Here is a 22,892-nt window from a genome sequence, read left to right as displayed (position 1 = left end):
AAGAAGTAATAAATGCATATATTTAGGTCCATTTCATCTACTTAATTTCATGCATGGACTCTTGTATATCTATATATTTACACACACACACATATATATACTTATGTATATATTAAACAACATGGAATGGCAACATACCAAATGCTTCAATTCCGTGCAAACATGTAACCTTTGCTGTGAAGGAAACAGATTAATAATCATAAAAACAAATCATGGAGAATATCATGCAGCAGCTGGGGGGGGGGGGAGAAAAATAGGTTGAAGGGAATTAGGAAGAACACAAAGAATGTAAAGAACAAAAAGTGTCATTGACCTGATTTGTCAGAGCTGTTGCCTGTGATTGGCGTGATGGAGCAGCTGGGATTAGCCTTTGCGCTGTCCTTGGAAGAAACCATTTTGGGTTTATTTTTCGTTGCCTCTAGTGCTTTGACCTTCTTGGCATGTTTACTTCCTTTGTAGTGGGCCTCGGCCTGGCTCTACAAAGGAGAACAAATCAGGCTCATTTTTTGCCACTTACAAACACCACAATGGATGATCATGCGGGAAAAAATACATTCAATCATAGGCACCACAAACATTTACAACTCAGCACTCAACCACATTTGGCTTTCCCACTTTAATGAAGTGGGAAATCAGCATTTATGAGCTTTTGCCATATAAAAACCTTCTATACAACACAAAGGACCCATGTCTTTAAAAATCAGACACATGAGTGGACAACAGGGTCTGGGCAAAAGTATGATGATGGATGTTGTGATGGATGTTCTTCCCCCACGGCTTATTATGTTATGTTTTAAACACTTTGGTGATTAGCAAGTCGGGTTATTCTTCCACAGTCATTCCATTTTATTTCCCTTCAGTTAATAGTCAGCTCTTAGCCTACCTTCTTTTGGACTCTGCTCTGAGAGCAACTAATGTGACAGAACAACTTGTAAGTGAGTGGAACTAACTCAACTCTTGGGAGTCGTCTACATGGGCTTCATGCATCATTTGATGATTCCAATTCCAAGAATAGAGAACATATGCCACAAAGGAGGTAGAAAATGTCATCGTTTCTGCTCTGAGAAGTGGTTCTGAAGTTAGATCAGTTGCTGGTACAGTCACATATATACAAAGCATAGACAGAACTGTGATTTCAATATTAGATAATAAGGAAGAAAGGAGATCAAGGACAAATAACTTTAAAACATTTTCAAAAGTCAAAAAACAAATTATAGCGAAACAAAAGCACTTTTAGTCTACAGATATGTGGAAAATTCTCTTCTTTTTTAAAAATGAGGGTTTTATTTATTTTTGAACCTATAATTAATAAATAGGTTAATCAAAGAATCTTAGTATGTTCATATAAATTTTATTTTGATGAGATCCTGAAAATATAAACATACATTGATTATCAACAATAACAGCAACAGATTAAATTACATGTCATATGGCATATTAAATGTAGTCACTGAGGCAAAATAAATGACAATCTAGAATATAAAACAAGATTTTCTTAAATAATATCTAAAGAAATAACTTTTAAACAGTTCTTTAATAATCTTTATATATAATATGGTTATTTTATAAGCCATTTGTTTGGCAAAAGTGAATGTGTATGTATGTGTAAATAGGTGGATAGAAGGGACATATCAGAAAGCACCAAGTTTCAAATCTATATACCAAGAAACAAAATAGAAGTAATTTTATCATGTGACTACCATGAAACATTATTTATAATATAACCTTACTATGATTTTACATATATCTAACTTCCTGTATTAGTTTAAACTTTTTTAAGATTATCTTTAACTTATCTTTTCTTTCAATTGGTCTGTTCAAGGCTTTATGTCTCTACTTACTTGGAAAAATAATCACAACAGCTGAGAAAAATATAACATTATCTTAAGTTCCTCATTTTTTACCAACAAAACCCAGAATGGTAAAATCCAGTTAATTCAGTTGCATATGCGTCTATACACATATACATACATACATAAAGAAAATATACAAATTAGTGATTTGAAAATTGATAAAATGAATAGTAATAATTACTAATTTTATTGGTTCTGTGCCAAGAAGGATTCTAGATGCATTACTCATTAATGCACTGTGAGGTATGTATTATTACTAGTACTTCACAAATGGACAACTAGGAACAGAGAAGTTCAATTACTTATCAAAAGTCACACATAGGTGTAAAATTCATTTCAGAGATATGAAGTATTTTTACATGGCCTACTCTTTTACTTTAAATCCCTCTATACTTATTCAGATGAAGTTAACATCTTTTGTTAGATATAAAGATTACATACAGAAAAAGAGTATATTTAAATGATTCTGTAAAGGTTTGAACAGAAGTTTCTATAAATAAAGATTATCATGTAATTCATGAGAAATACTCTAGCATAATACTTTAGGCCAGTAGCTAAAATGTCTTTCTGGTAAGTAGCTCAAAAACTTTTACTTTTCAAGTGTGCAAAAATTTCTATAAGAAATAAAGAGACCTAGTAATAATTAGTCTGTCCAAATATACTAAATAAAGCGGTTACCACAGTACATTTTGTCCAGAGAAAATGTTATTATATAAAAATATAAAATATATATAAATATATTTAAAGTAAAAGAGTAGGCCATATAAATATATGTATATATAAAAACTTACTAGTATGAAAAGTAAGTGTGAATAGAGAGGAGGAGCAGCAGGCCAACTTAGTAGGTCACTTTAACTCTTTCCATTGATAAGTAGTCAATCACAATAGCTAATGGTATGGCTGGGATGGGAGAAAACAACAAATAACGGGAAACCTTTGGACAATCTCTCTCTTTGCACACTCACACATGCCCAGATGAACTGCAGAACCAGGTAGGGTTTGCACGCCTGGATAATTAGGTGATCAAGTACAGGCAGGGCTCATAAGCCTGATCAGATGGCAGGATATAGTCAGGGCTCAAACTGAACACATAGCAGATTCAGCAAGGACTGAATATCCATCAACAGATTCTTAGCACAGGATTCTCACCCATGCACACTGTGGCATGTGACCAGAGACTAAACAAGCTGAGACATCAGGTAACTGCTGGGGTGCAGTCAAAGAAAGACCCAGAAACAAGATTTCAGAGTAAGAAAGCATTACTGGGTAGAGAACAGAAAGGTACCAGATCTGGCCATCATACATTGGACATGAGTAGACTGCAAGGGTTGGAACTTAGACATAAACGAGGGTAGGCAGCTTACCAAGACAGAAAGAATAATATACATGGGTAAAGGAGAGGCCTGGATATTCGGGGAGGGACCCAGAACCATTTATTTTAATTGTACAGTAAACTCTTTCTAGTTTTGTGTGCAAATCTTTCATGCAATTCCTAAAGACCACCAGTGCAGGAAAGATTCACTTTCATGCTAACACTAGTACATGATAAGCAGGGTGCTTATCCTCATCACTATTACCAGGTATTCCTACAGAAACTTTACAGCATCAAGTTAGCACTTGGAATGAAGATAAAGTTGAGTGATATCTCACTAAAATTCAATATGGAAAAACACAAACTTTTTTTTTTTTAAAGATATGGGCCACGGAGAGAAGAGCAGTAAGTTGTCAGAGCTTCTGACTGTAGTTGAATAAAAAATGTGGAATAAAGATGTTGATAGCCTCTAAGGATGGCATCTTTTCAATTTTCCCATGTTATTCTAGGTAGTATCACTTTGCCATGCACTATACTATATTTGAAGTCGTATCAACAACTCCTAAATCTTGGGCATCAAGTGAAACGGATACACTGTCAAATGGTAACAAGATTAACCTGATGATTATTTAGGAATCTCCTTGATTCCTTGAGGAGTGAAAGAAACAAAGACAAAAATTCCAAATAAATCTATAAATAAGGCCAATGGTTTTCAACTTTGTTTTTATACTGTTGACTAGCACCAGTCAGTGGAACTGCACTCAAAACTACTAAATATGGCATTATGATAGACCACGTCAACATTAGTTCTTAGATCGCTTTTTAAAATTTTTAGTTAGTTAGTTGCTTTTTGGGTCACATCTGGCCATGCTCAAGGGTTCAAGGGTTACTCCTGGCTCTGTACTCAGCAAATACTTCTAAGGGTATTCAACGGACCATGTGATGCAGGGGATCCAATCTGGGTTGGCCACATGTAAGGTAAGCTCCCTACCCACTGTACTATCTCGCAAACTCAATTTACCTGGGGGCCGCAGGAGGCAAAGTCGGGGTGATCCTTGAGTGCAAAGTCAGTAGTAAGCCTTGAACATGGGGGGTGTGACCCAAACAACTAAAACAAAACAAAACAAAAAAGATTCCTCTAGGGCAGGGCCACAAAATGTTGTAAGGAGGGCCCTTTGCAGCCCGAGGGCCGCGAATTGAGACCCCTGCGAGGTTCGGAACCTTTCTATCACTTTTTTTTTTTTTAGTTTTTTTTAGTTTTCAGGTCTTACCTGGCGGTGCTCAGGAGTTACTCCTGGCTCTGAGCTCAGAATTCGCTCCTGCCAGGCTCTGGAAGATCAGATGGGATGCTAGGAATTAAACCCAGGTCCATCCCAGTTCCTCCGCGTGCAAGGCAAACCGCCTTTCCACTGTGCTACCTTTCTGGCCCCTTTTCTATCACTTCTAAGAGGAGTGGTTGACCAAAGTGTATCGCTTTAGGCCCTACTGACCAATGAACAGGCATTTGTCTTGTTTGAAAGATTTGTTTTCTGCTTTCTTGCCAAAAGTATGGCTGTGATCCAACTGACAGTGGCCTTGCCAAATAATATTAGAACTAGCGAGTTGCCTAAAGCACCACACTGACTCCACAGGAGCAATCATCAGTGACAGTTTTCTCACAGCGCCTTCCAGGAACTACCCGACATCAGCTTTTCAGTTTTTATAGAAACTACAAGCTGACAATTTTCCATCCATTTATCTTCATGTTTAAATAAAAGATTTAGTTTCCCACCTCTCTACATAAATCCTTTCATAAATCTATGGGCCCAAGTAAAAATGATAAAAACCAAGACAATGAATTGTTATCAATAAAAACTTCATAATGAGCAATCCTAAAAATCCTAAAACTTACTTTGCTTCTATTTCTGGGTTTTACCTTATTTCTAATTTGGAAATGACAGAGGGGATGAGGATCTTGAAATACAATGTTGAACTGTGTTTACTGTATGAAAGGAAGAGTTTGACCATGAACTTTGGCAAGGAGTAATGTGATTGAGAAAAGTACACAACTATTAATATATATCAATATTTGTGCATTTGAAAAGGAGTATTTGGAGCTACTCCCTTGATTAAAAAAGTATATTTTACAAACTATTGAAACATGCTTTTTTTTCTTCTTCTTAATACTTATATTTTAATGTGTTAAGCAGCATTATGTGAGAAATAAACCAGGTAAATTAATTTTCAGAAAAATATATGAAATGTCAAATAAAACATGTTTAATGTACTATAAAATAGTAAAATAAGAGATAAAACACTATTTATTTGAAAAAGAAGTATTTAGCACTTGCCATGGCTAGACATTATAAGAGATCAAAAACAAAGACCTTAACTTGCAAAAGCAGAGCTGTAAGAAAAAAATTTGCATGCAAATATCTGTAATCCAAAATGGAGAAAAGAACTGAACCATGGAAGGCAAAGAGAGTCAGAAGAGGATCAAATTTCTTTGTATTTCCAGGATCATAGAAGTCCCTAAAATAGGGGTGGCAGAGCTGGATTCTGCTCAGGGACAATTCAAAGTGTCAGAGTGCTGAAAGGTTATTTTAGGCAAAGGAAACTGCATGGAATAGGACAGTTTCTTGGTACACTGGCTTCCAGTCTTACTGTAAAACAGAAATACAAGGAATGAGCTGGTACATTGTGCTAACTTAAATTATTTTTCTCCCTTATGAAACAAAATCTAAATGTGTTCCACAATTTAAAAAATACAGATATCCTATTTGGAGACACTCATTATAATGAATAGGAAGGTGTTTTCATCACAGATGTTGTTATTCTTTGATCCAGACAGAGCAAAAACAGCATGATTGTACACTAACATAATGATTTACATCATAGCCTTGGCAATTATTTGATAAAATAATGATACTTGAAGTACTACTAGTACTTAGGAGACAAATGATTACTGATTAAAAACTAAGAAATTATTGAATTTTTGATTTAAGATTATTTTTAACTATTAAAATGTATTTGTGTTAACAAGAGCACACCATGTAAAGAATAAAGCCATAACATAAGCACTTATCTTTACTCAATCTAAAGACTGCTACTAGTCTTTCTGCTGGTCTTTGCAACTAAATATCAGTAATGATAAGGCCTGTAATATCAGCAATGACATAACATAGACTTTGATATTCACTCTAGTCAAGCCCCATTTACTATTAAAAACAAAGTCCAAATAAATTATAATCTCAATGGTATTTTTACTTGAAAAAGAACACAAGTTGGCTTGCTCTTCAAGTCTATGTTCTCCCTTGACCAATTATCTTGGTTTCTGAAGATCCTGTCTTTTCTCTAGAACATGTCTTCTTCTTTTCTCTCCCCTCATATCTTTCTAAATAAGTTTCAATAAAAACTTTGTTGCTCACCATTTTTCCTAAAAAGAACAGGTACACCTTTGCAAATTTATAATTTACAGCCAAGTAAATCACATTGGTAGTTATGTCATATTTAGTAGGGAAAAAGTTATCACTCCAGTGGGGACAGCCACACATACTTCAGTGTGATAGGGGGCATTTGGATTCCTGCCTGCAAGGCCAGATTCCTGACTATGTTATTTTTAGCAGCTTTACAGTATAAATATATTAACACACACACACACACATGCACATGCGTGCACGAGCTCTGATATAAGAGAAAAGGCAAAGACTCCCCAAAATGCAAATGTGTGAGTATTCTAGACTTCAAATTCCTTTTGAGCCTCATTTAGATTCTATCAAATATCACCAGACAGAAGCTGAGCTTTTGGGCTCCAGCTGCTTTAAAAATGCCACTATTTGAATATATCAGCATTACATATATATATATCTGTACATATGTACATAAAATGTTTTCCATGAACTCAGCTTACTTTATTAAATGCTAAGATCTTCAGTGGACTTCAAGTTTATTTTTTTAAGTGTAGTCTATTAGCAGCTAAGAGATTTGAGGCTTATCTTTCTGGAGCAAGATTTACTGGTAGAACTATTTTACATATTAAACATGGAGGAGCTATAAATGGACCTAGAGCTATAACAGAATTTACATGACAAATTAGACACACTCTTCAATTCTAGTTTAAAAGATCTGAAATATAAGCAAGGAGTGGATTTTTTTAAAAAAAGTGGTTAAAAACATATTTCTTATAAAATTCCAGTGAACAGAATCTAGATCCATTTCCCAAGTAATTTTCTGTGAAAGTGAATTAGGTGATTAATAGATATCAAACCATCTTCTACCCTAGATAGAAAGTATAACCTATGTTTCCATAGGTTATTGACTTTAGTAAGGTAGACATACAAAGCCTAGCTATTTGAATATTTGACAATATCAACTGGAATCTGAGTGCTAAGCACTTTCATGCACTGAATTCTATTTTATCCTTTATTTAATATTCAGCCATGATTAAAAATCATCTACTTTTAAAACCAAATTTATCATTAAGTATGTGTCAAGGTAAAATTCATTGAGAATATGAACACCTAAATTCTATTCCTAAACCTTCAAATGATAGACTGTATTTAAAAAAATGATTTTCTTCCAACTTAATGAAAGTAGGCTTATATGAAATTCTGATGTAGATAATGGATAAAAAATGAGCTTTACATAATGTTACAATTTTTTAATATTATGAGAATTTAAAATTAGCTGATATACTTTCTGAAATTAAGACTATTTCATTTCACATTATTATTTCTATTTCTGAAACTTAGGTTTATTTTATATTTGGGGAGGGGATGTCTTTAGAATCATATGATATGGTCAATGTGAACTTTGTTTTTCTTATCATTGAGTCTTCTGAAGTATTTATTACATGGTACGCACTAAGTTGTTATTGAGGCTGGAGAGAAAATAAAACAAATATTAAGTGCTTATGTTGTATGTGGCAGGCTCTGGTTTAATTCTCAATAATGCATGTGGTTCCTTAAACACTACCATTGGTTACTCCTGAGCACAGAGTAAGGATTAATCTTCAAGCACCACTGGGTATAGTACAACCACCTCCCCAATTAAAATAGTATTGCTAAACTGAATTAATATCCACTTGTAATTTAATAATAAAATAATAAATCTATGTGTAAACTCTTCTAATGTGCTATAACATTTAAAGCTAATATGCAGTAAGTAAATCCTGATTCTTAGCATCCTTTCTGAGTCAAGAAATGGGAACCAGTCATGACTTTCACATAGGCTACACTTGATAAATTGTATTTCCTAAGTTATGATTATAGCTAAACTTTAGCACTTTATACCAAGATAATATGAATATGAAATATTAAGAATTTATAATTTACAAAAAAGTATAGTTTTCTCAAGTAATGTTATGCATATGGGGAACTAACCCCATAAGGGCAAAATCTTAGCATTTTTATGAAACACATGGTTACCATCTTTTTACAGTACATTATAAAACATTGAGAGCTTATAATAATTATTTAATATTCTTGAGTCATTTATTTCATAATTTTCCCCAAAGCATTTAAAAGTGGAAATTAACCACTTCTCTCAAATTAGTTTCATATTTTGTATTAAACTGGGAGACAGTTAATAATTCTCAGAACCTTAAAATATAAAGGCACTGCGGAGTTTCTAGTGATTTCACAGTTAAGTGCTAAGTTTCTAACATTTCTGACAGTTCTCTAGCTTTCAGTAGGGAAATAGATTGTCATTAGGAGCCTTGTAAGAGTGATTTTTGTTACTCAACGATAAGTAATGCAATATCACTCAAGTCTTTGCATTAAAGCTGTGAGTCTACAGCTAACTAATTCAAATCTTCTGATGGTCTTTTAAATTAGGCTCTCAAGCTTCCACACATTAATTTTTAATCAGTCTAGAAGGTATTACACTTACTTTCATTTGCATACTAAAGACATTTACATAAATGATACAAAATAAATCTAAAATTAGAATTTGCATTGTGTCCCTTATATTTGATATATAATATTCTTAATGTAGACCAAAGTGGCTAAGTAACTTTGAAAGTACAATGCTCAGAATATTTGAAGAGTAGCTCTAGTAAAATGTTTTATACATTATTTGAAAACATTATGGAAAATAAGTTATTGTAAAACATATATTACAAAGCCCTAAGCCAATGTTTAAAACCCAGTAGACATTTTATAATTAAGAATTAAGTAAAATATGTAAATGTGAATATTAATACCATTCCTGTTCAAAACACACATATTAAGAGAGAACAGTGAAACTGTACATCTTTATCATCATTTGGCTAACCTGAGTCAAGTTAAGGCTTTCTGCATTCTAAAAGGTACTAAATTAAATTAGATGAGTTCATTTCAAATTAATCTCATATTAGAGGAAATTTATCTAGTAGAGGCAAATCTAAAACAAAATGGCTTATAACATTGATTCACCCATAAAATTTTTGGTGAATCAATGTTACAAACCTTTTTATATGTTATTTTGAAATATTTCCAAAATAGTTTAGTATATAAGATGAGTTCTGGTTTTTAATTCTGTATGATATTGTATAAAAATTATACTTACCAATAAGTCACAAGAGTTACTAATATGTTATGAATAATGTACATTCTATTTTACTCATCTTTGAGTATAGTAACTATTGCATGATTCACCTAGATAAAGTAATATTAGTGTGTATTAATATATAGATATGGCAGAATAAGAAAATTAGAAAAATTGTAATCTAATTAAGATTAATTCATTCTTTTCTTTAATAAATATTTATTAAATATATATTCCAGGGCTCATTTTAAATGTTAAGTGTTACAAATCTCATGCAATTTGCACTCGTGTGTAAAGAAAGGCAATAAAAATAAAATTATTTATAAATGTTTGTTAGTAAGTATTAAGCAATATATTTATGAATATTAGGTATTACTATAAAAATAAGAAAAAGTAAAAGAGTAGATTATGAAAGGGTGATAACTATTTTGGATATTAAGTGAAGCTGTCTCATTGTGGGGTGTTTTCAGAGACCTTAATGACAGGATGGAATCCACCAGTTGAACATTAAAAAAGAAAAATAATTAAAATAAATAGCAAAAGATATTGCAAGCATTTTTACTTTTATTTTGAGGGGAGACATTCCAGTCAGCTCAAGTTTTGAACATAGGAGTAATAATTTTATAAACAGGGGCCAGAGCAGTGGTGAAGCGGTAGGGTGTTTGCCTTGCACACGGCCGACCTAAGATGGACCACGCATCCCATATGGTTCCCTGAGTCAGGAGTGATTTCTGAGAGTAGAGCCAGGAGTAACCCCTGGGTCATGGGGTGTGGCCCAAAAAAAACACACACAAAAAATTTAAATCAGAAAAAATTTTAGCCTATGTGTAGAAAATTTATGTATAATGTAGAGGCTGGGTTTGAAAAAAAGGTAGAAGCAACCATTATAATTAAACATTAAAGATAGTAAAATAAAATTCAAATTGAAACACCAAAAAGGTCAATAAAGTAATATTTGCTTTGGGCCTAAAGCAAAGTATAGCATGGTAGGAACCTTGTCTTGATGCAGCTGATTCAGGTTCAGTTCCCAAAACCCTACAATGTTTTCCAAGCTTCTCAAGCAGTAAGTCCTGAGCAATGTTTGGTGTGACTCAAAACAATGTCTTAATTATTTCTAGTTGCTCCCCTCCTACCTTCATTCATAACCATTTGCTGATTCCACGCCACTCCACGCCACTCCATGCTACTGCTCCGTCCCCTGCGATCTATATCCTATTTAATCTCACCCACATTGTAATTCAGTATTAAAAGCTATAATGCTTTTTATTAGTTTGAAAACAACCTGATAACAAACTTTAAAATAATGCAATGTGTGGTCTTGGTGCCCTAGAAGAATATATGATAATTTTGTGCATAAAGGAGAGGGTAGCTAGACTTGTATAAAATAAAGGGACTCTTGGGGCCAGAGAGGTGGCACAAGCAGTAGGGCATTTGCCTTGCATGCACTAACCTAGGTGGACTGCAGTTTGAACCCCCAGCATCCCATATGGTCCCCCCAAGCCATGAGTGATTTCTGGCCGCATAGCCAGGAGTAACCCCTAAGCGTCATCGGGTGTGACCAAAAAAGCAAAAAAAAAAAAAATAAAAATAATAAAGGAACTCTTTATAGCCACTGTTTCAAGGACAATTACAGATCTTCTCTCATCAATTCAAAGAGCTGAGAAATGCAGAATCATCAAGAAAACACAGGAGGGGCTGGAGCAGTGACGCAGTGTTAAGGTGTTTGCCTTGCACAGGACTGATCTAGGGTGGACCGCAGTTCTATTTCCTGGCGTCCCGTATGGTCCCCCAAACCAGGAGTGATTTCTGAGTGTATAGCCAGGAGTAACCCCTGAACGTCACCGGGTGTGGCCCCAAAATAAAAACAAAAACAAAAGAGAAAAGAAAACACAGGATCCAGAAAGACTGCAAGCACATTGTTGGGTTATAAGACCTTTAAATTCAGTAATAAATACAGTAATAAAAATATAAAAAAGTATTATTTTTGTGTGACACACATTGTGCTAAGTGGCTTATAGAGAGTATCTCATTTAATCCTAATAAACCCATGTAATTAGCCAGAAATACCCAGGTATTAGCCAGAAATTGCAGAGACCTAAAAAGTTAAGTGACTAATATCAACTGTTAGAAATGGAAGACATTGGAGTAAAACAAAGAAATAGAATGACTGGGGTGCTCATCATTATACCGAAGGATAGGAAGGGAATTACTGTACTCCAAGTCCTTCATAGAAGAAGACTGAAGATAGAAGGGACACTTTTCCTTTATCCACTCTGGTAAAATAATGATCCTCTTTTGTTTGTTTTAGGTCACACCCAGAGGTGCTCAGGTTTCTTTCTAGTTCTACTCTCAAGCATCACTTTTGGTGAGGCTTGGGGAATAATATGGATTGCCCTGTAAATTAAAGCCAGGTCAGCTGCGTACAAAGCAAGCAACCTACCAGCTGTACCACTGCTCCAGCCACCTTTGAAAATGATTATTTCCTTAGAAGTGACGTGAGTCAGGAAAAGAAGAACAGAGGGACCTCTTTCATGTGTGGGATAAAAAAAAAATAGTATAAAACAAAGGCAACAGAAAATGAGAATTTGTCTACAGAACAGAACTTACCACTATTGGGGAGAGAGGTGAGAAGAGACTCTTAAACAAGGGTGAAGAAAGACTACTCTCCACCAAACATTCTGATGCTGCATGCACAAAACTCTCATTAACAGTGCTATAAATAACTGCCTCAGATACACATTTTTATTAAGAAAGAAAGGATGATGTAGAGGTAATAGAATGTTTGAGGGCACGACATTTAAGGTCACACAAGGTACAGTTTTCATTAGTTTAATAATTCTCAACCATTGGTAGATTCTAAACTACTCAAGAACAAAAAAGACTGTCTTTACTCAAACAGCATTTATCCACATATGCATCCTGCTTAGTACCAAGAAAACAACAATGAACCAAAAGCAAATCCTGACCTTACTGGAATTAACAATCCAGTGTGCAAATATATTGTGTGTGGAAACAAATGAAACAAAATCCTTACATCAAAAGATAGCTTCACCAGATCTAATATATAGTATAGCAGTTAAAGCAGTTGCCTTTGATCCTGATACCTCACATGCCACAAGAAGTCATTATAAGTGATCCCTGTATATTAAACTAGGGGTATGCCTATACTACCACTGGCTATAGCACACCAAAACATAATAGCAGCAAATATATCACTTCACAATGCTATACTTCTTATAAGAATTTTCTTATAAGCGCTAATTTACATTTAAAGAGTTTCTCTAATAAAGAAACATTTAAGAAGAGTTCCTTCAGGAGGAATATAATCTATACCAAGAGCAGGAGAACAAAAGTAAAATTTGAGGAGGAAAACGCCAATATGGTTGTAGCTTGGCAATTGATTTACCTATTACATTATTTTTACAGCTTCCAGACTGTTTAGAATTAGTATATTTGACAGACCAATGGCACAGTTATTTGAAAAATAATTTTCAGTTAAAAAAGTACAATGGCTTACCCCATTTTATTGCTTTTCTTTTCTTCAAAAAAGAACCACATAACTTGAACTATCTAGTTCCACCTCTCACATAGAAGGGGACATAATGGAGAGTACTAAGACCAAACAGTTATATGAATACTAAGTAGTAAGCTAGACACAGAGGAGACCACTTACATTAGTAGCCCTGGGGGGTGAGGGAGGGGGATATGGAATGCAAGATGGAAATGGGGTGGGACAACTTTGGTGATGGGAATGCTCCGATTTAATGTTAATATGTACCTAAATATTACTGTGAAAGATATGTAAGCCACTTTGGTCAAAATAAAAATTATAAAATAAAAAAATTACAATGGTTGGTGCCAGAGCAATGGCACAGCAGGTAGGGTTTTTGCCTTGCATGTAGCTGACCTGGTTCAATTCCAGGCATCTGATATGGTACCTGGAGCCTGTCAGGAGTAATTTATGAGCGAAGTAATTTATAACCCCTGAGTGCTGCTTGATGTGGCCCAAACAAAACACATAAAAAAGAAACAAAAATATAATGGTTGATAAATGCTTTTTTTTTAATCAAGATAGCCTCATGTCAGAACACATACAATGAATCACATACTGATTGTTTAATTCATTCATTCAGTATATAATAATGTAATAGGATAAAAATCATTCCACAAAAGTGTCTGATATAAAATATAAAATTTAGAACATATCTAAGCTAAAATATGACCATTCTTTCAGAGGAACCTTAACCAAATAACAAAAATGTTAATTTTCTTTTAAAAAAAGAGAAGAGTATAGGAATTTCTAAATAATTATAATTTTAAATTATATATCATTAATAAAGACTAATTTAGGTGAGGGGAAGAATGACTTTAAAAGTAGGATATTTTAGAAAAATATCAGCTAGTTGATAACTGTTAACTACTGAAGGGTCTTTGATGATTTATTAAAATATGCAAGATTATTTTAAATATTTTGATTTCTTGCATTATACTTATGCCTATAAAGTACTTAAGTAAGCTTTATGATTTTTTTGGTTATTCTATATTTCTATGTGTTAACCAGATTTATAACACTCATTTTTATTTCTATTAAAATAATTTTTAACTTTATTTTAAAAAATAAATTCTTTGGGGCCAGAGAAATAGCATGAAGATAAGGCATTTGCCTTGCATGCAGAAGGTCGGTGGTTAGAACCCTGGCATCCATATGGTCCCCTGAGCCTACCAGGGGCGATTTCTGGGCATAGAGCCAGGAGTGACCCCTGAGCACTGCCGGGTGTGACCCCCAAAACAAAAAAAAATTTAAATTATTTAATTTAATCATCATTAAATACAGTTACAAAGCTGTTCATGATTAAGTTTCAGTCATACAATGTCCAGAGTGATCATTCCCAAATATCGCTGTCTTTATAGTTGACCACTATAGTCGTCTCTTCTCTACCCTAAATGCACTCCCCAGTTATTTGTGGCAAGCTTCTTACCATGAAATGGTCCTCCTGGACTTTGTCTATATTGTCTTTGAATATTATTACCATACTATCTTTTTTTATATCTCATTTATGAGTGCAATCATTTTATGTCTATCCCACTCCTTCTGAGTCATTTCACTCAGCATAATACTCTCTATATACATAAAAGTATAATTCATTCTATACCTTAATAATAAAAACCCCGAATGCTATATTAATCCAAATTAATAAGATTTTTTGCATTTATAAAAATGAAAATTTTGGCAAAGATAATTATTGAATGTTGATATTTTTAGAAAAATTTGAAGAGGATGTCTTTCAGATGTTCAAATTTTATATTTTTAAGTATGCATCTGTAAATAAAATAATTCTGTTCTGATATTCACAAATTTAGCATACATATTTTGCCCACCATTTACAGATATTGACAAATACTATTTTCTATAACTATATATATAAATATTAAAAAGACATTATTGGTGTTCTTAGCTTACAAGTACACAGAGGGTATGTTGTCTTAAAGCAAATTACATAACTATACCAATAGTTATGCAATAACTAGTTGTTATGAAATAACCTATCTACTCCATTAGAAATTCTCTCCTTTTTCATAGTTGAAGAAAAAATAAAATGCCAATAAAATTTATAGCATAAATGAATGCTGTGTTTATCAAATAATAAAAAATGTTATTCTTCTTAAAATAAAAAGCATGTAACTTTTCAGATATAATAAAAAATACATTTCAGAGGGCAGTTTGGGTAGATATTAACAATTAAAAAAGTGATAAAAATATGTGATAATATGTGATAAAAAATATACAGTGCCAGCACTATGTATCTCTCATCTAAATATCACAAGTATGCATTTTCAATGTCCTGGTAGAGTTCCACCTGGCATTGTTGTTTATGCTATGGTGTCACCAGTTTACTGGGGGTGGGATGAAGGTCATGTGAGGCAATGGAGCCAACTTAGAGTCTTGCATTGTATTATATTACTTGAGCTATCTTCCCAGATAACTGATTAAAGCAAATTCTTCTTAATTGAATAGAAAAATATTAAGAATGCCAATAATAAATTTAACTTCTTCCTGATATATTTTACTAACTAGATAATACCTCTAAAATAGAAATTATTGCTTTGCTTATAGTAGGCATACAACTTATCTTCTGTGTAATTTTAACATTAAAATGTACTTGCTACTGTAGTAGTAATATTACAGTAACAGAATGACAAAATGTTACTAACATTATTACAATATAATATGGGAAATTTTTTTCTATTTAAAATATATTTGTCTTTATTTAAAAGGACTAAATAGTTTTTTTTTACTTTCTGTTGTATTATTAAGTGAAATAATAATATATTCAAACTTAAAGTATATGAATTTCTTTTCTGGGTTATTGTTATTATATATACAACTTCATAATCATTTTAAAAGTGATTGTCCTCTAGAGAGGACATGGAAAATAATGTTTCCTCAGCGCAAGAAATTGTATGTATGACACTGATGTAATTAATATATCTTCATTTATAAGAACTAAAATATAATTCAGGAAAACAATTTATTAGGAATTCAATTATATTTTCAGTTCCCCAAGTTTAGAATATTTACCATAGTTATGTATTATTTTTCTATTTTTACATTCAGGATCGTACTAGCAATGCTGGGATCTGCTCCTGGCTCTGTGCTTATGGGTTCCTCCTATGGTTCTCAGGGGACTGTAAGTGCTGGGTAGAATCTAGGCCTCCTCTAAGCCCTTTGAGTTAATCTGGTGTCACAGAATGATGTCTTCTTGGGAATCCTTTTTCACTATATCTGTTTCCTGAATAGTAGACACAGAATTTACTCTGCATATTATTTAGAATCTAGTTTCTTGAACTTTAGGCCATGGCATGGGGTAGAGAAAATCATTGTAAGGGTACAAAAACTATGTCAAACAGTCAAAAGTTTTCAAATGCACAATGACCAAAAATAAATTCTAAATGAACCACATAATGAAATCTGATGTGTTTCTAGCATTTCTTGGGTGAAATGGGTTTTGAGTAAAAAAAAGTTTAAGGAAGTAAACTTAGAAAACTAAACTCTCTTAACTAAAGTGAGAGGAGCCCTCCCCTGCCTCAATAAACAAACCTAAGGTTTTCTTTTTTCTTTTAAAAGAGGCTTAGAAAATTTAAGTCACTAAAAACAATTTAATCCCAGAACATGCTGTAGACATTGGCTCTGTATGAAGGAATGTTCAGACATCTCTGTCTACATCTTCCTTACAAAAGTTCATGTTTGTAGACAAACTGTATAACTTTAGACTCTAAGAGTTCAGATGTTGGCAGTCTATTAATGGAAGGCTCTGTGGTCTTAAGAAGCTCTGTTTTTAATCCTGGCATCACATAATTCTGAAATTCTCTTTCTCTAAAATCCTGATTCTTTCAAGGTTGTTTAGTTGGTTTTTTTTTTTTTTTTTTTTTTTTTTTTTTTTGTGGTCTCACTTTCTCCAAGAGTTCCTGTGCAAATACAGAGATAATGTTTGTAGAGTGTAGTTAGTACAGGCGTCTGGTAAAACAGCCGAATTTCAGCTTTCCATTGGAGATTGTTCTAGTCCAGGTACTCTGTCTTTTCCCAAATTGTATTACCGCACAGTTAATGTCATGAAGTTCAGCATATTAATAAGTTAATAAGTATATTAATTTATTTCTTCTGGCCAGTTAGTCAGGTTTATGAGGATAGGGATTCTGTATTTTTCATTTTACCTTCCTTTCTGAGTAGGGATTTTATTTTATTTACTTTTCTTTCCTTTTATTGTTTTGTTTTGTTTTGGGGGCTCCACCTAGGGGTGCTCAGGAATAATTCCTGGCATTATAATTTGACATCTGTATACTTTACATCAAGATCATCTTAAAAGTATAGTTTCCTTTCTCACCATACACTCACCCTTAACCTGATTCACTCACCTCTTTCTCGCAACAAGCACTAATCAGCTCTCTGTAGCTAAGAGCTGGTTTTTGTTTTGTTTGCTTATGTTCTGCATGACAAGAACTTGATCTTGGGTCAGGTTAATTACTTCTTTAATCTATAAACAACTTACCTAGGAATGTCCTTTTTACAACAAAGTCTCCCTTGCTTTAAACATGAGAATTTAAAGCAGATTCTTAATATGCTGTGTCCTGCCTACTTTATTCTGGCCCTGCTCCATTCTCTTTCACTAAGTCCTAATGTTCCATGAGGCTTTCCTTAGTGCTGTTTTTGAGGGCTAGGATGTGGCTCAGTGGCAAAGCATAGATCTTGAATATATGATAACTTGGTTTCGATTGTTGGCACCACAAAAGAAAACAATTGCTTTCCATGCTGACCCACTATATGTGAAGTTCTTTAACCCCAGAGAAAATAACTGATATCATGCAGAGAGCCACTGAGAAAAAGCTAAAAGCTACCTCTTCCCTCAAGTTATTCTGAATTTTATTAAGACAATTATTTATTAGCAATGAAGCTGACATTTATGTTTTATTTTGCTTCTGTCTTAAATAAGTAGTATTTTTCTCTTGTGAATTTTTTTTGTGAAGGTGGTTGGGTCACATCCGATGGCTCTCAGGAGTTACTCCTGGCTCTGTGCTCAGAAATTGCTCCTAACAGGCATGAGGGACCATATGGGATGCCAGGTTTTGAACCACTGTCTGTCCTGGATTGGCTGCATGCAAGGCAAATGCTGTATTGTCTCTTTTGCCCTTGTTGTGAAAGTTGTCAAATGACCACTCAAGAATTTTAAATAAAGACAAGTTATGGGAAATCAAATATGTCTAGAATAAAATTTTCATTAAAAAATAAGCAACAAATTCAAGGAATTTACAGCTGTTTAGACTTGAAATTTAATCTGATTCTAAATCACATGTTGAATGAATTTTTTTTTTTTGGTATTTTGGGTCACACCCGTTTGATGCTCAGGGGTTACTCCTGGCTAAGTGCTCAGAAATTGCCCCTGGCTTGGGGGGATCATATGGAACACCCGGGGATTGAACCGCGGTCCTTCCTTGGCTAGCGCTTGCAAGGCAGACACCTTACCTCTAGCACCACCTCACTGGCCCCTGAATAAATTTTTAACTAAAGAATCTTGATCCATAAAAAAATTGAGTAAAACATTATCTTACTGTTGACTCTAAAACCAATAGAAACTTAAAGTAATTCACTCAAAAAAGAAAAAATACAAATTTTTAGACCACAAAGTTCATTAATAAAATGACTTGAAAATATTCTCTGGAGTAATGTCCTTTTCCAAAAGAGTTTTTAACATAAGAATTTTATGACAAAATCTGATAGTACTTTCAAATGGGTATTTTTACTGTTCTATAATTAAAGAAATATGCCAAACTTGTATCACTGATGGTGATAGAGACTGTTTTTATTTTCTGTGTGGACACATTCTGATATACATGGGTATTCTTGGTATTTTCTCTGTTATATTTACTCTTCTTCCTATCATATTTTTCAGTCAATCATACTTTGAATAGTATTAAACTATTATAAATAGCATGTCACATATTAAACTCTTATAAACAGCACTGAACTTTCTATGTATTTTAAGCAAAGACAAAATATTGAATTATATGTAATTAAATATATAATGATATGTATTATTTAGATATATAAATCTTTTTCACCTCACTTTTATTCATGCTCATTCTTTTCTTTCAGGATGAATTTAAAATCAGTACCAATTTTCTAAATATCCATTTAAAACAAGGTAATTCTGAGAAAGACTGTGACATTTTTGTATTATTACACTATTACTTTGAAGTCACCTTTTTATTTAATAAGTAACTACTCTATGTTAAAAAAAAAAAGCCGAGTGAACTTTGTTAAGAGCTCTGTTAAACAGCAGCTATTGAACAGAACTTTTAGCACGTTATGTTCCTTTTTCCTGTAACCACGCTATATTTCTGTCATATTGAAGCAAAAAATTTTCATCATTTTGTCAGCTCTGTCTGCAAAGCAGAGAATTACCTTCCCAAGCTCCTGAGATTTATGCTTTTAATTACCTTCTATCTGCTTCACTACCTTCCAAACCTAAGAATCAATATAAATAGTCTTATTTATGGGAAAAATGTAAAATGTCTGACAAAAGCAGGCTATCATTTTCTAACTTTCCATTTGATGTCATCGATTCATCTTCACTCCTGTTTTTTTTTTGACAGAATCAGTTTTTGAAACATACAAAATTATTCTTTTCATTCTATAATTTTTATTATTTAATATTTATTATTTAATAGCAGATTAAATTGAGACATACTTTGTGGTCTATACTTTCCAACCTGGGAAGGTGAATATTATTGTACCTTTTAATTTAATATTAGCCACAGAATTTTGTTTAAGCATTACTTTCTCTAAACCTCTTCATCATCTACTCAGTCTGCAGTGAGGACTAATCTGCATGGATTATTTTTCTTACTGAATGGGAAGCTACCATTAGCATAAGTGAAACCAAGCTTGCCAGGCACTAAATATTCTTCTTTTTTTTTAAACCCTAAAGAGGATATATATATTTTATTTAGAGACATAAAAGATATGTTGACAGGAGATGCTTTTGGAGAATGATCAATAAGAGCCTTAACAATGATTGTATATTGATACCAGGGAATATTGCCTCTCCATAACATTAATCCTTGTACTTAAAAATATGGAACACTTCACAAATTTGTGTATTATCCTGGAGCAGAGGCAATGCTAATCTTCCCTGTATCATTCCAATTTTGGCACTAATATTTTTAAAGCCTCTTACATATTTTATTAGCACCAATTATTAAGAAGTAAACACATGATATTTAATACACATGTTTAAATCTAATTGCATGTAGACATGATGATACATTTTATAAACAGTATTAATCAAAATACTATAAGGAGCTTCTACCTCAGGGGTTTTCAAGAGAAGGAGTATAAAGGTGCATAAGGCAGTCAGAAAGTGATGTGAAGGGCAAGGAAATTCATCTGGAGCATTAACACACATACACATTATTTGTTACCATATATTTGTTGTCTTTAGATTTTGTTTTGGGGGCCACACCCAGAGGTCCTCAGGGCTTACTCTGTACTTATGGTTTGATCCCTGGCATCCTATATGCCCCCCGAGCCTGCCAGGAGTAATTTCTGAGTACAGAGCCAGGAGTAAACCTTGAGCATCACCAAATGTGCCCCCCAACAAAACAAAACAAAAACACACCAAAAGAAAATGTGTGTGAAATAGAGTCAAGTATTGGGCACTCATAAATGATAAAAGTTTTCCTTGATGCATCATGATACAATATACCATCAACTGCAGTATTTAAAATTCATTAAATACTGAATTCAGTACTTAATGAATTTTAAATTTTACATTAAAAATAATTTAAACAGCATATTAGAGGAGCTAAACAGATAATGGGTAGGGGGCCCACTTCGCATGTATCTGACCTGCTTTCTTTTCACAGAACCACCAGACTTAAGAGTAAACCTTGAGCTTTGCTTTGCCAATTTTGGTCCAAAAACAACAACCCTCAATATAGGTTAGAGTTTGTCATAATATATTAATATATATTTTAATTTTTCTCTAAATTCTTCAGTGAATTGCATCTAAATTTAAGGTGATGAATCCAATTATTAACGAATCAGCTTATGAAGTTTTAATAAATGTCTTATTGATTGGAAAAATAGTATATATATATATATATATTTTTTTTTTTTTGGTTTCTGGGCCACACCTGGTGATGCTCAGGGGTTCTCCTGACTATGCTCCTGGCGCCCCTGAACTGCGTTGTGCCACCGCTCCGGCCCCAATTTCCATAGTTATTTTTATACTCAGTTCAACACTATTCTTCTATATCTCTTGCCTGTACACAGTATGCCAGAAAAGAAGCAGGAGGAAGAAAAGAGAATAGCTCAACTTGGGCAGCTGTGGTGAATAAAGCAAAAAATGTATGATGGATCAGAACGGAATCTGACAGAAGAAGAGAAACAATGATAACTCTTGGAATTTCTAGAGTTCAGAACCAGAGTGGTAGCACAGCGGTAGGGCATTTGCCTTGCAGGCGGTTGACCCAGGACTAACACATGTTCTATCTCCTGCATTCCATATAAACCCCCGAGACAGCATCAATTTCTGAGCGCAAAGCTAGGAGTTAACTCCTGAGCGCTGCTGGGTGTGCCCTCCCCCCCCCAAAAAAAAAAAAAGAATTTCTATAGTTCAAAGCAAGTATTAGGCAGCCAACAGTAAAATGCCTTTATAGTAAGAAGCTCGATTCTTCAGGAAACACAAGCAGGTCCCTTCTGATTGAATTTCTTGGCTGCTTTGGCTGCAAGGGACATCTTCAAAAGCAGCGCCTAGTGGGCGCTTGTGTCCCAGCTGCTTCCACTTCTTGGAGAAGAAGCTACAGCTGCTGCAGGGACTTGCTGCTTCACAACAGCTGTCAGGGAGGTGGAATCAGCCTCTATACTTAAAGAGATGAAACTCCGTCAATAGCACGTGCAAAGGGCATTTAGTGGAACCAAAGTTGTGACTTTCTTTCTCACCAGTCTCATGATAGCTGGGTCTCTGTTGGATGACTGAGGACATCAGGGCCTCTAGTGGCAGCAGCACTAGTGCCTCAGAAGTGGCAGATGGCGGGTGGAGGCAGTTTGTTTAAGCAAGAAGAGAATTTAGATCGTATTTATATTAATTGCTAAAGAAGTAAGGAAATGGGGATAAATTAAAAACAGACAAAAGAGATATAGTCAGAAAGACCTATGGGGGCACACTTCAGTGACTTTGTCCAAAGGGAAAACTGCTAAAATGTTCTAGATGTACAATGCAGAGGGAAGTGACACTAGGAAATGTCAATTACACAAGAATTGCAGTGATGTGGGGACTGAAAGGATTGTTAAATGATTCAACTTTCGAAAATAGATATTTATAGTAAGAAACAGCAGGGCCAGGTCATCCATAGAAATGCTCACTCAAATGGTTGGTCACCCTGCCATTTTTAGTTCCAAGAAAACTTTTAAGTTCCTGTCCAGTTGTACGTAATCAGTCTGACATAAATCTACAAAATGCCACAAGGTCATCTTCTTATACTTGAAGATATGAAAAAAGGAGCAGAGCCTAGAGATGGTCAGCTAAAATGAGAGATACCAGATAACTAAAAACCATAAAACAAAGACAAAAAACAACTCAAGGACTCACAGATAAGATAAAATTGTAAAAAATGAGAACTCTATGAAATTGGAAGCTGATCAGGCTATTCAAAATATATACTGT

General features: G+C 33.9%; 1 protein-coding gene and 1 non-coding gene across 3 annotated transcripts in view; both read right to left on the bottom strand.

Moving 5' to 3' along the window:
• ZNF385B (zinc finger protein 385B) overlaps nucleotides 1-22,892 on the bottom strand; it is a 340,540-nt gene that overhangs the window by 29,333 nt on the left and 288,315 nt on the right. For both annotated transcript variants that reach the window (XM_049773466.1, XM_049773467.1), the window contains exon 4: nucleotides 314-476. In XM_049773466.1, the coding sequence (XP_049629423.1) occupies nucleotides 314-476 (163 nt within the window). The remainder of the gene's footprint in view (nucleotides 1-313; nucleotides 477-22,892) is intronic.
• LOC126009806 (U6 spliceosomal RNA) lies at nucleotides 20,295-20,406 on the bottom strand. Its single transcript, XR_007496005.1, has one exon. It is a non-coding gene; the product is annotated as a U6 spliceosomal RNA (small nuclear RNA).

The sequence above is a fragment of the Suncus etruscus genome, chromosome 5 (genome assembly GCF_024139225.1).
Source record: "Suncus etruscus isolate mSunEtr1 chromosome 5, mSunEtr1.pri.cur, whole genome shotgun sequence".
NCBI lineage: Eukaryota > Metazoa > Chordata > Mammalia > Eulipotyphla > Soricidae > Suncus > Suncus etruscus.
This window is presented reverse-complemented; position numbering and strand designations above follow the sequence as displayed.